Source organism: Prionailurus bengalensis, chromosome E1 (genome assembly GCF_016509475.1).
Source record: "Prionailurus bengalensis isolate Pbe53 chromosome E1, Fcat_Pben_1.1_paternal_pri, whole genome shotgun sequence".
Lineage (NCBI taxonomy): Eukaryota > Metazoa > Chordata > Mammalia > Carnivora > Felidae > Prionailurus > Prionailurus bengalensis.
Window position 1 is genome coordinate 49,343,191 of NC_057347.1, and position 13,879 is coordinate 49,357,069.

The 13,879-nt window shown below is 51.6% G+C and overlaps 1 protein-coding gene across 2 annotated transcripts in view; it reads right to left on the reverse strand.

The window, feature by feature from the left end:
• Positions 1-6,086: 6,086 nt before the first annotated feature.
• The window catches only part of FAM20A (FAM20A golgi associated secretory pathway pseudokinase), a 50,802-nt gene continuing 43,009 nt past the window's right edge, over positions 6,087-13,879 (reverse strand). The window contains exons 5-11 of one of the 2 annotated variants that reach the window (XM_043585105.1): positions 11,783-11,875; positions 10,887-11,002; positions 10,020-10,200; positions 8,932-9,041; positions 8,466-8,547; positions 7,938-7,997; positions 6,087-6,718 (exon numbers count right to left, since the gene is read on the reverse strand). In XM_043585105.1, the coding sequence (XP_043441040.1) occupies positions 6,454-6,718; positions 7,938-7,997; positions 8,466-8,547; positions 8,932-9,041; positions 10,020-10,200; positions 10,887-11,002; positions 11,783-11,875 (907 nt within the window). In that variant the 3' untranslated portion in view covers positions 6,087-6,453. Of the gene's footprint in view, positions 6,719-6,748; positions 7,163-7,937; positions 7,998-8,465; positions 8,548-8,931; positions 9,042-10,019; positions 10,201-10,886; positions 11,003-11,782; positions 11,876-13,879 lie in introns of those variants that run through there. The other variant, XM_043585106.1, reaches the window with a different exon arrangement.

Below are 13,879 nucleotides of genomic sequence, written 5' to 3' on the forward strand. Positions count from 1 at the left end.
CTCCGCTGTTACTGCTTTTCTCTCTGTGCAGTGGTAGTTGCTCAGCCCGGGCGGGGCGCCCCCTGCGCCGCCGGCCGCGTAGGGCAGGGGGGTGACAGCGCGAGGGGCTTCTGTCGCTCAGTGACACGACTTTCCGGTTACCGTAGGCATATTTTAGACTGTACTCATGTGCTGTACTGCTTTATAGAATTAATGATTTCTCATTAAGCTCTGAGGATTAGGAAAAACAGACCTAGAAAAATCCTAGTATAGTAGAAAGACATCTGCCTGTACTTAAACTAGCTTAAGGGTGGGAAAACGCCCATTTTTGCTAAGGATCGGATGGACGTGGTCTGTTGAGTTCGTTCTTTCTTTTTTCTTTTCATCAGAATTTTTGTCAAGCCCCTTCTCCTGGTCCTGTGTCCTGTTGTTAGTGTTTCCCAGTTCTGCCATGTGTAGATGTGGCTATCTCTGCCTGCCTTTCGAGTTTGAAACCAGATCTCGGCTGCAAACACTGAGTTACGGATTAACTACGTCTGCCTCAGCTCAAAAATTCTGATTAGACCCGTATTTACCCAGCTAGTGCCAAATGCTGATCACCAGATGCCGAGTCGGGAATAAGGATTTGAGGCCTACGCTCTTGGTCGTTAACTTAGAGCTCTTGGCTAAATGTACGTGGTTCAGTTGACTCCGGGATTCCCTCCTGTGTTCATTAAACACCGACTGCAGGAGACTGGGTTTGCTGGGAATAGAACACACGGGACGAATGTCCTAGCAGAAAAATGGAGGTGGTGTTGGTAAAGGGAGAGGTGCCAGGGGCACAAGAGTTCAGTGCTGGGGACTCTGTGCCGCTAAATTCCCTGGGGCGGGAGATTTGGGAAGAGTGTTCTACACGGGCTGGGGGGGGGGGGGGGGGGGAGGGGAGGCGTGTCTCTGTTCTTCCAGGTTGAGAAGTTCCGGTTTCCCATTTGGCATTTCTTTCCCTGGCAAACGTTTTTGATGTTTTACAGCAAACTTGGGTTTCGAGTCTTCACCGTATTTCAGTCTTTTCCAGCCCCAACATCCTTCTCTGTTCCATTATTCCATGTGCACCAGCGATAACCCAGTGGTTTATTTTTATCTCTGTTATTTTTTTTTTAAACAAAAGTTCACGGTTCCGTCGTGTTAGGCGCTTTTGTTTTCATTGTGATTTACATATAACGTACGGTTACATTGGGGAGTGATTGCAAGCATTTTTCCATCTGTGGGCAACTGGCTGTGATGATCAGTCCCCTTCCAGCCCTTTCCCGGGGAATTTAAATTGGTCATGGCAGGTTTGGTTCACAGACTCGAACGGTTTTTCAGGTTGTTAACGAAGTTTGGAGGGTACATCTGGGAAAGCGGTTTTATTTACGTTTTAGCGGGATGGCCACCACATTACAAATTTTTGTACTTTTCAAAATTACACTAAATGAAGGTTTCCTGATCTGTACTTTGTGTTTAGCTATCTTTTCTATTTTAAAAATGAAAAATAAAAGTTCTGTTCTTATTAGCTTAAAGCTTGATTTAGTCTTTGTTTAAATGCCAAAACTGTACTTAACTGAATTATTTAGAATGCCGTAAGTTTGCACCGTTTCATATATGTATATAATCATGTTCACGTGTATTTAGATACATACAATGCCTTCTAAATGAGTTTTGCTCTTAAATCATTTGGCTTGCTGTTTACTCCCTTTTGTAGTTTTTAATCTAAGGAACTTTAAGTCTAAACTGAAAAGTTATCACATTTAAAGCTTTCTCTCTGTGCAATCTGAGTATATGTGAGAAACCACAACTGGCATAATTTGTCTTAGTTGATATTCAGGGCTTTAGAAGTCATTGTTTCCGGGTGTGGTTAAGTGAATTTAAGAGATTGCTCTAGAAAGTACAGATGGCCAAAGGACCATTTTGTATTGTTTCCTGGTTTACTAGTCTGGTTATACTGTGTGTGCTGATATACTCTATTCTTTTTGTTATAGATTGTCTTAACGGTAGGTCAAGTAATAAAAAAAAAATGAAATAATTTACATTCTTAAATGAATCGGTTTTTATTCCCCTTTTCCTTTCCTTGTCTTCTTCCCTCTCTCCCCCAGAAACTTTGAAATCTGGTGGGCAAGAATGAAAATCAAGTGAATTATGGGATTAGTGTTTTGAAGGGGTTATGTTTGTTTTCAACGTTTTCCAAGTCAGTTTGTTAAAAGAATGAGTCCGAAATCCTTACTCGAAGCATAATTGAGTTGTTAGCCGACCTGTTCACTGAGTAACAGAAGGAAAAGGTTAACTCAAAAGCCGAGAGATTTCCTTTTTATTTGAGACAAGAGTGGTTCTCTGCCCTTGGAACTTTCCCAGAGCTCACGGGAATCGTCATTTCTGTACCAGCATACTCTGGCTTAAATTCAATACATGCATTTGGCTATTTAGGTATGCGTCTATATATTTTGCATTCATGGAGTCTTAATTCTGCTACTCCACAGGTTTCTGAGACGATTCAGTTGTACTCATTAGTTTACTGGTATTAATGTCTTCACATCCAGTGAAGATGTGTCATATTCCCGAACATTCTTTAATTTGTGCCGCTTTGTAACATGCACACTTTGTCCTGATTTAGTAGCCCCTTCCCTCAGCCCCCTGGAGGCGGAGCATGTAGAGTCACCACAGAAAATAACTGAAGAGAACTTCTTGGATCGCACTGATTGTGTTCTCATTCTTCTAGAACACTGGCTCGTGTGGAATTGTTTTTTGTCTTTTGCTGACTTAGATGCTGACATTTTAGAATTGGAGGAGCATGATGATCATTTTCTTTAAAAATTTTTTTTAAATGTTTATTTGTTTTTGAGACGGAGACAGAGTGTGAGTGGGGGAGGGGCAGAGAGAGAGGGAGACACAGAATCTGAAACAGACTCCAGGCTCTGAGCTGTCCGCACAGAGCCTGATGTGGGGCTCGAACCCACGAACCGTGAGATCATGACCTGAGCCGAAGTCGGACGCTCAACTGACTGAGCCACCCAGGCTTCCCCAGATGATCATTTTCTTAATCCTGCTTTATCGCTGGTCATGGATTGATAACGGAATCCTTTCTTGTATTTTTGTTAGGCCCCGGCACTGTGTTTCTAGACGGCTGAAACAGCACCGAAATCCAAAGGCCACATCGCCATTTAATGCTCCCCCTAAAGTGAGCTATCCTAACCACTACCAGTAAAAAGGGAAAATCTTAAACCTCTCCCTTCTTACCCTGTGGAACTTTCACATAGAGATCGGTATTGTTGTGTACATTTAAAGTTTAAATTTGTTAACGTAAGTTCAGAGCTGTGACTTCATCCCGGGTCAACCTAAAACCCAAACCACTAGCGAGTGTAATCTTTCTCGTTTTGTGCCAAGTTCTGCCAATTTAGCTTAAGTAGCTTTGTGATTCTCCAAGTCGCCACTAGATGGAGACCTTTTTTTTTTTTTTTTTTTTATCATCTTGGTTAATCTCAAATGAGTTACACAGTTGGTCCTTGTATATTCGTGGTGTTGTATTTGTGAATTCTGCAGATTTGCCTACCGGCTAAAATTTGTGACACCCCCCCCCCCCAAGTCGGTACACGGAGCCCCTTCCCTGTCATTCGGGGACATGGGCGGAGGGGCAAAGACTTTGATTCTCCCAACATGCGGGTGGCCAGCTGAGCTTGAACAAAGGGATGCTCTGCCTTCTGGTTTCGGCTCTCACACTGTCATCACATGTCTGTTTCACGGTCTGTTTAGTGCTACTCTGGCAGTTTTGCGCTTTCTGTTGGTGACTGCACCATTTGAAATGGCCCCCAAGTGTAGTGCTGAAGTGCTAACTAGTGTTCCTAAGGGCGAGAAAGCCGTGATGGGTGTCTGGTGGGGAAAGGACGTGTATTAAGCCGCTTCTTTCAGGCATGAGTTGCAGTGCTGTTGGCCACAAGTTCGGTGTTGTAAACCAACAACGCATATAGGGTGGTGTCTTCAACACACGAGTCAAGATTATGTATTGAGTTGTTTACAAAACTGTCGCCACTAGAGGCTCCTGGGAATCTACCCCCTGTGTGTCCTCTAGGAGCGGATGATTCAGTCTCCACCAATTTGGCGTCTGTGGAGACTTTGTAGACCGTAAAACTACCACGAGTAAGAGAACCCACTGCACTTTCTCCGGTCTTCGAGCTCAGATTGTCCTCCCGGCTTTTGCGCAGGCTCAAACAAATTCCTTCCAACCCCTTCCTCTCCCAATTCGTGTAACTGTACAGTGTCCTTTCACTCTTCAGTTCGTTGTCCATAGTAATGTGAAAAGTTTTTACAAAGAGGGGAGAATTTTTGTGTTAGGGGAAGTTGAACAGTGGCCCAGAATGGACGTGTTGGAAGAACCTGACCATCGGAAGAGAGGAGCCTTTTTGCTTTCTGGTATTTTTGACATTGACGCAGTCTTGTCCTCCGCATCAGTGAAAAAATAATGGAGCGTTGAAGCAAATAATTAGATCTCTCCGTACCCTACGTATTGTAGTCAAACGGATTGCTGTTACTCTTAGTTCGTAAAATGCACCAAAATTTATCATAGGCCATTCTCACACCAGCGCACTGTCCTCAACGTGGCTGGGTTTGACATGGGGCTGTGGCTTGCCTTCCGCAGGCTCTGCAGCTCGGCATCCCAGACTGTTCTGTGCTATTCTGGGAACATCTTTGCCTGCGTATTTTTTTCTGCCATCCTGTGTGCGGTGACCTGGTCCCTCTACCCAGAGGAAGCCCAGGTAGGAGCTTGAAGTAGGAGACGGCCCATCAAGTGGGAAACCCTGAGCAGTAGTAGAGCCCTACCGTGATGGAAGTCTCTGGGGTGAAAGTTGGGTTCATCTTCTCCGGAAACAAACACAACTTCACAGACTGACCCACCGTTGGGTTTCTGTGTCACAGTGGGAAGAACACCCGGGAGTTGGTTTAAATCATTCACTGGTGTGATTTGAGTTAATCTCTCTGAGACCATTTTTTCCTGTATACATTGGAGGGTCAGGGGTTCCCCCTGTGTGTTCGGGAGTCTCAGAAACCTGTTTGTTGACTCTCCTGACCCAAGCTCCGCGAATGTCACAGAGACCCAGGTTTACGGGGACCAGCTGGGTCAGAGAGACCCATGTCACTGTCCAGTGAGGAGGGCTTGGGTGACCTTTCCGGTTCCTGACCTGGGACCTGCTTCACTGGACTGCTTTCAAGTCCCCCTCCCCCCTCCCCAGGCCCTCCCACCCCCGCCTCACATTTCTAGAATTGGAATCTCTGGCCTCAGAGAAGTTGATGTGATCGAGGCAGCCATTTTTGCTTGTGGACTGACTGATCACTCCCACAGGAGGACTACGTTCCTGTCATTTGGGTTTTCAGACCTGACTTAGGGCACGTGAGACAGAGCCTCCGGTGACAGGCCTCTCCGATGTGGGCGAGTCAGTAGGGAGAAAGCTGAGGGGACGCGACCCCTATCTACTCAACTTCTAAGGGAGGCTTCGAAAGTCAACTCAATTTAGTCCTTTTTGGATAAAGCAGCTGGGGAGGGGCGTCCAGAGCATCAGACCTGTCCAGAGAGCCCCCTGCCTCTCGGGAACCAGGAGGGTGACAGGTTCTGGGATCTTCTGGAAAAGAGGATGGTGGGGGAGGGGTGGGCCCTGGCTTTTCTCCTGCCGGAGTACAGGCTCACGCACGTGCCGTTCCCCCTTCGGGACGGCCCCGCTTTTCCCCTTCACTGAAGTTCCATCTATTGTTGCCGGACGCTAATTTTGACATACCTGACGTCCTTTCACTTGAGATTTCAATACTCTTCAGATTGAGCACATCCCCTTTCCGATAGTCTGCGCAAATTCCTATGTTCTTTCTACCTCTCGTAATAACATTGGAGAAACTACTTTTGGACCAGCCAGCCGGGGATTATTCTATTCACTTGGGCCACAGTGACTGGGACATAAATAGAAAGGGTTAGGTCTACTTTGAACCGGTTGGAGAGCTACCATTTTTAGATTTTTTTTTTGTTTGTTTTTTTTGTCTGCTTGTGAGATGCCAGGTATTTTATCTGGATCAGAAATTATCCTCGTAGATATTCTAAGGATCTGGAGGTCAGCTAGGTGCCACTGGTGTCCTTTTATTTTATTTGTTCTACCCTTTTCCCGGGGACAAGGCTTCCCGGCCTTCCAAGCCCGACTCCTGTCCAGATTCCCCTGGTGGGTTCAGGAGCTGGTCTGTGGCCTTGATGAAGCAGTGCCTTCTGGGAAAGAGGGAGCCAAGGAGGTCCCCTAGAGAAGCAGTGCACCGAGGAAGTTCGGCGGATCCCTCTCCTTTGGGTCTTGCTCCTGTAGAATCATCCTGGTGCCCCAGGACCTCCTGACCCAGCGCCTCCCCCCTCGACGGGGGCGCGAGGAAGCCGGGGTCCGCACCCGAGTCCACCGCCGGCCGCAGGCGTCGTCCCTGACATGCGGCTTCACCCGGCCCCTAGCTTGTCGGGTTAGCCCGGCCAGAGTCCGGGGCCGACTCTCCTGCGGGGTCACTGGCTATGACGCTCTGCTCTCCGTGGGCCTCCACACACCCCTTCACTGTCTGAAGGATGATTTGGAGTCTCCGGTCCAGGGCCAGCAGGTGGGGCTCCGTGAGGACGGGGCTGAGCTCGTCTTCTAGCAAAGACTCCCGCATCACGTCACTGAGTCTGTAGTCGCCTTGGGCCAGCAGCTGCAGGTGCGAAAGCGTTTTCTTTTTTATCCTGGAAGGACGAAGTCAGAGGAGGCAAGTTAAGTAAAATGCAAAGGGAAAAGCCTGCCTGAGCTCGGTTCCCCGCAAGCAGCTGTTGTAGCTGATGTCCCGGGAGCCGCCTTCCCCGGGGTCTTTTCGAGCCCATTTTCACGAAAACCAGGGAAAAGGAAATAAGCCACATTGAATGGCATCTCAAGGAGATTTAAAGCCAACGAGAGAAGCTTCCGGCAGGTGACACGATGAGGACGTTCGCCACCTCCAAAGCCAGCCTCCAGGTTGTTCCTTGCCAACGTTATACGATTTCTCTGTGTCAGGTTCTTGGAGGGATGGCAATGGGGTGGAACCAATCCGGGCTTTAGGAATTGGACTTCTTCGTATGTGGGGATCCGACTTGCACTCAGATGTGTAAGCAGCTTAATTGTCCGACTGGCTTTCTCAACAGCCACTGCCTGGCCTGAGGAGGACAGGGAGGGATGGAGGGAGGCACGCTTAAGTGAAGCTAGGAAGCAGATAAAGAACATGCTTCGCTCTGAGTTTCCCAGCCGGAAATGAAAGGTGGTTTTGCTAGGCGCGCGTCCCGGGATTTCTAGTTAGATCTGGATACCGCACCTGAGCAGGTGGGCCATTTCACGAGCCTGACCTGAGCCCCGGAGAGGTGTGGAGGTGGGTTAGACATTCTCTAGAGAATGGCGGCCGCACAAAGTCTAACTACCTCCTTTCAACCTGACGTGAGTTTATGGGACTTTTTTTTTTTTTTTTTAAGATTTTATTTTTAAGTACTCTCTACACCCAATGTGGGGCTCGAACCCCCGACCTGATCTGAGATCAAGAGTCGTGTGTTCTACCAACTGAGCCAGCCGGGCGCCCCAAGTTTATGGGATTTCCATCAGGATCTTAGACCTGTGAGCAGGTAGTAATCTGAGCTTCTGTGAGTGCTGAGCGAAGCAGAGATGTGATTAGTCCCGTTGAAGACCCAGGCTTTGCAAGAGTGAGATCTCTGAGTGGGCTCAAGATTAAAGTGGGCAGCCGGAGGGTTTGCAAGCCTTGAGGTCCTCAGTCATCCTATGCTGAAAGGTGAAAGAGGCTGTTTGTTGCTGGGGACGGTTCTGTGGCTGTACCAGCAAGGAGGTCACTCCCTTCATCCTTCCCACCGGCGTCCTAGCGCACACTTGACACCTTCAGAGCGTGAGGAGTCGCGATCGTGACCTGCCCCGGAGCTGAAAGCTTACCTGCAACACTGGGACAGCGGTGACAGGATGGAGAGTTCGTCCTGGGAGTGTCGTCCAAACCTGGAAGGGGACACGGGCTTTCAGGGTGGCCTCCTTCTTAATGGTTGCCTCTCTCCTCTACCTCAGCCTTGTGCTGACTCACAGCCCTGGGGTAAAACGCCGGGGATCGTGTGGCTTCCTCTCCAGCCCCCTCCTCGATCAGCTCACAGAAGCCTCTGTCCAAAGATGTGCCTTCATTCGTTCATTCGCTCATTCATTCCCTAACTACAGGGGGACCAGGCACTGAGGATGAACCGTGTGTTCTGCCTCCAAGACTGAACCACACGGTAAAAAAAAAAAAAAATACGGAAAACGTGAGTCTGTTTCACTAACGCTCCCGGGTAGGAGGCGACTCTAGCGTCACTTAGCAAAGAGGAAGAGGAAAAGGAGGTGGAAGGAGTGGGGCAAGGCGGCCGGGAACGGGACAGGGGAAGGGCCTCCCGTTTGCCCCGGGCAGCCGCACCAGGGCCACGGCCTTGGCCCACTTACCCTCTGGCGTTGTCAAGGTGAATAAGGAACCCGTCATCCCCAAATTTGGTGAACATCTCGTAATGGTGACGGTCCATGTTCCCTGTGAAGGAGGGCAGACACTGCGGACCTCTGAGCTCTCCCGGGCACGGCGGCCTGTCACCGGCTGAGGCCGGACTCCGAACCCAGGGCCACAGGCTGTTTCCCCGGGGTCCTGGGAGGAGCCGCAGAGGGAGAAGGGAGCCAACCCAGGCAAGCAAGCCCTCTGGTGGGCCGTTCTCACACCGCGTGCCTGCCTCCCGCGTGACGTCCTCTCTGAAGAGGGGAGCGTGGGAACTTCTGCCGTCTGGGACCTGGCCGCTCCCCAGCTCACTCAGTCCTCGCGCTCCAGGCTGCAACTCTTCCGCCCAAGGTCACGGCGAATCCCAGCCCCAGAGCGGGGCGGGGGGCGGCCGCTGCGGCCCAGGGCCCGAGCCCGGGGACCTACCTATCAAGAAGTCGAAGATGGCCATGTCGATGATGTTGAGGAGACGGCGGCTGCTGTTGTATGGGTAGATCTGTTTCACCGTGTCGCAGTACAACGGATTGACCTCCCACCTGAGGGGGAGAAGAAGTCCTGGGGCTGGAAGAGCCAAGATGGCAAGGTGTTGGGGGTCCTTCTCACACCTCCCCTCGCCCCCTCCGATCCCTGCCTCCCCGATCCCACCCTGGGCTGCCGGCAGGTCCTGGGCGTGCGGGTGGTAGCTGGGGACACAGGAGGCCCCCGGGCAAAGACGTGGGGGGGGGGGCTGCAGACCCCACGCGGGGCGAAGAAGGTTCTGGGTCCTGAGCATCCATTCTGCTGGGCGCTATACTCCTGGCTGGGATACCGCGTGCCAGAGCCTGCAGCTCCTGTCACCGAGCCTCCTGGACCCTGGCCCTGAACCATTCGGAGCCCCCCCGCCAGGCCCCCAATTCTCTGTCACCTCTCCCTTTCCTATGCTCCTCTGCTAGAATGCCCCCTTGTCCCTGTCCATCTGCTGGGCTCTGACCCTGCCTTCACGAGTCCCCGAGGATCTGTCCTGTCCTCCAGAAACCCTTCTCCACTCACTTCTCCTCAGCAGTGGCTGGACGGATGAACCTATGCATTCCATCACCTGCTAGAAACTGAGCGCCTGCTGTGGGCTTGGCCCTGGGGGAGCAGCCAGAGGGAAGCAGGCGTCCCTCCCCTGGGCTCCTCATGGGCTCGTGTGTATGACAGGCAGCTGTAGCACCGTGTTTTCATACTCAGGCTTCTTGTCTGACCACCCCACTAGGCTGGGAGCCTCCCGAGGGGAGAGCCTGGGTCTTTGGTTTGCATACCCCCGGCACCCAGTACTGGGTACACAGTAGGCTCTTTGTAACTGAATCCATGAGCGAAAGGGGGAGACGAGGCACAGCTGGTTCCAGAATCCATGCCAGGCAAATGGTCGGGGGCAGCTTCTGGGGTCGAAAAGCCAGGCCAGCCGCCAGGCCTTGGGACAGGGGCTGTAGCCACTGTCAGGGACAAGCCTGGAAGGCCGGGGGCAGGGCACTGTGGCCAGGGGGCCAACTCACTCCTCTTTTCCTGCCAGGGAGTAGGAGCGGATCCAGGGGTTGGGCACAGACAGCCTGGGGGCCAGGTTGAGGGACGGCAGGAAGGCGGAGAGGGAGCCCTCCAGCAGGTGCGGGTTACCGCAGACGGCGTATTCAGTCTTGCACATGTATGGGCACTTGGCAAAGAAGCACACGTTGCTGGCTGGAGGGTGCGGAGGAGAGAGAGGACTAAGAGAAGGGGGCAAGGCCATTTTGCAGCGCCCCCCACCCCCCCCACCCCCCAAATCCTCTAGGAGGGAAGGGAAATCCTGAACTCACAGCTTGGGAAGAGGCAGAAGAAGAAGAAAATATTGCATTTCCAGATGTCAGGGCTTGTGAATGCTTTTTTTTTTTTCTATTTATTTATTTTGAGAGAGAGACAGAGCCAGCGGGGGAGGGGCAGAGAGAGAGAGAGAAAGAAAGATGGGGAGAGAGAGAGAGAATCCCAAGCAGACTCCATGCTGTCAGCTCAGAGCCTGAGGCAGGGCCCGAACCCACAAAGCATGAGACCGTGAGCTGAGCCGGAACCCAACAGTCAGACGCTTAACCGACTGAGCCTCCCAGGCGCCCCGTGAATGCTTTTAGACTGGGGATGCTGGGTACCAATTTTCAAATGTCTCAGGACAGAGGAAGCGTGGGACCCCGCCTCCCGGCATGCCATCCGTGTGATTAGAATGCTCTTTGTTTGCATGGGTAACATCTGATGCCGGGGAGGCTGGCGCTGTAGCTCACGCCCACACAGCCTGCTTGGCATCTCACACGCGTGATGCTCGGGGGCACCAGGGGGGAGCGTCCGGGGGCAGCATATACCCATCCCGGTGGCAAACCCTGCTCCGGCCAGTACTCCACCTGGAGAGACGAAGAAAACACTCTGCAGGATTTCATTCTTGGTGACCTCTAGGATTTCCTTGGTGACATTGACTAGCCTCCCCACTGTGGGTGGCACTCGCCGGAAGTCCAGAATCCTGAAAGAGACAAAGCCTTGCTCAGGGAGGGCGGTGGTGGCCCGTTGGACGTCGACTGCCATTCCCGACCACGGCCAGCCGAGGGCGCTCTGCGCTACTGAGCTGACCGTGCCCAGGGCAAACCCGTATCGGAAGGAGTGGAAAAGGAATCCCGATGCCGGCAGGCCTCCTGGGCAAGCCTTCGCACAACGCAGGCCGTGTCCTAGGTCAGAGCTTCTCGTAATTCCATGTACGTAACGAGTCACCTGGCATCTCGCTCACTTGCAGGCTCTGACTCAGTGGGTCCAGGGGGGAGCCCGAGATTCGGCATTTGTGAAAAGCTCCCGCGTGGTGCCCCTGGCGGCCAGTCCACAGAACACACCTTGAGTAGCAATGCCGGGCAGATAGGAGGGGAGGAAGTTTAGGACCGCGCTTTCACCTTTTAACATCGTTTAACTTTAAGACTCCGGGGGTACATGGGGGTGAATGCCTTTTCCCCGTCTCCAGAGCAGGAAACTAGAGCAAAGGGCAAGGTCAGCTCCAAGGTGGCAGCCTCAGCCTCCTGGCAGGGTTAGTTTTCTCTCTAGGTCATTCTTCTCATTACCTTAGAGACCTTGTGTTTTTCAGTGGTGGGGCTGAGTGAGGAAACGCGTTGGGTTCAAGGGCAACACTGAGGTTCACGAATGACCGGGTGCCAGAAGGAAGAAATGCCAGGGGCTTGCCACCTGGGGGTCTGCCCAGCGCCCCTCTCTGGCGGTCAGCCCTCCAAGTCCACACCACGTCCCCGGGGCCCGGCCCTACCTGTCCAGGTGGAAAGCTGCAATCTCAGCGTTGTGTCTCTGGAAGTCGATGAAATAGAAGAAGTCGGCGGGTGTCTCTTCATGTCGCTGCTGTCTGGAAGGAAGGGAGGAGTCACGCCCTGGACTCAGACTTCAGCGGGAGCCTGAGAAGAGAGCTGAGAAGCGTGATCGCAGGGAAGGGGAAACATGCTTTCATGCTTTTAAGGTCCGTGTGCATGACGGAGCGGGACACCACGGTCGGCCTGCGGCTCCCTGGGCCGGGGGCAGACCTGCAGGATTCTCCCCGGAGCTTGTCCGGCAGGCACTCCCCCTACCAGGTCTCCTGTTTGAGCAACTTTGGAGACAGCGGCTGATTCTTTTAAAAAGTAGTTGAGTCCAGGGGTGCCTGGGTGGCCTAGTCGGTGAAGCGTCCGACTTCGGCTCAGGTCATGATCTCCCGGTTTGTGGGTTCGAGCCCGGCATCGGGCTCTGTGCTGACGGCTCGGAGCCTGGAGCCTGCTTCGGGTTCTGTGTCTTCCTCTCTCTCTGCCCCTCCCCAACTTGCACCTGTGCACTCTCTCTCTCTTAAAAATAAATAAATTAAAAAAAAATTTTTTTAAAAAGTAGTTGGGTCCGGAAGAAAGACAGACATCCTTCAGCAGGTGTAAACAGAAGAGAACGAGTGGCTGGCACAGACCCAGGTGTCAAGGGTTAGGGGTAGACGAGCAGGCGGGGCGGTATAACAGGAACAGTGCCCTAGGGTTATTATAGTTTTAAAAAAATTTTTTTTAAGGTTTATTTATTTTTGAGACAGAGACAGAGCATGAATGGGGGAGGGGCAGAGAGAGAAGGAGACACAGAATCCGAAACAGGCTCCAGGCTCTGAGCTGTCAGCACAGAGCCCGATGCGGGGCTCGAACTCACAGACCGCGAGATCATGACCTGAGCCGAAGTCGGCCGCTCAACCGACTGAGCCACCCAGGCGCCCCGGGTTATTATATTATAGTTTAGTACAACTGATATTGAAGAACAGAGAGGGTTCAGGTCTTAGGGTGACAGGGGTGAGTAATCGAGCCTGTCCCCTCAGAGAAACCTCAGTTGGGTCCTGAGAGTGAGCCCAGCCAGAGGCTCGAGGGAGGCTGGTGCAGAGGAAATTGATTTATGTACATTTTAAAATTTCTAACGGATTCCTGAAAAGCGACAGCCTGCCTGGGTGTGACGGGCCGGCTGGCGTGTGTGTTCAGGAAGGTGCCTCGCGGTCATCACGGGCAGCCTGGGTGACCTGCCTCGACGCTAAGATACAGAAGGACGAAGACCTTTGAGCAATCGTATCATCCATCGTGTGGGACCGCGAGAGAGCTGCAGAGGCCATCCACAGGTAAATAAGCACAGTGTTGCAGAAAGCTGTAAACACACAGCCCCAGCAATTGAAATAGTGACGTGCGCTTTGCCAAGAAACACAAGTCCTAGAAACCACAGCGAGAGGCTGCCCAGAAGCAGGGATTCTATTTAAAAAGGGCGCAGCCACATTTAGTGGACCGGCCTCGGTGCCCAGGCCTGCCCCGCATCTCCTCACCAGCGTTGCCTCTGGATGTCTGGGCAGCAAGGACCGTCCGTGTGTCCCAGTCTCCAAATTTTAATTCCTGAAGAATATCCAGAAGAATACATCCAGGCATCCATCCCTAAGATTACACAATCTTCCGGCCCTTTCTAGAATTTTCTAAAGCATCTTTTCCCTGTTTTTGTAAGGCATATCTAGATGTGATTTTAAACTTGAAAATCATTTTTACCTGGGTGCTTCTCAGGCTTCGGCAAGCGCTGACGTATTTCTCAGTATATATATTGCATATATCACGTGAAAAATATAATCTTGAATTATGGTCAGAATTGAAATCATCTGAAGACGTTTTTAATAAGGGACAATTTTTTTTTTTTTTACTGTAAGTTACATGTAGAAATAAATGCATGCTTTTCCAAGGAAAACATTTTTAAACGATGCTGTTTGGGTTTGGACTAAATTGCGTACAGATGCACATTTGCACTTTGTGTTACGGTGTTAAGAATAGACACAATGTTGGAAACTTTTGCGTTAGGCTCAGAGAGATAACCCTGTTCGTTT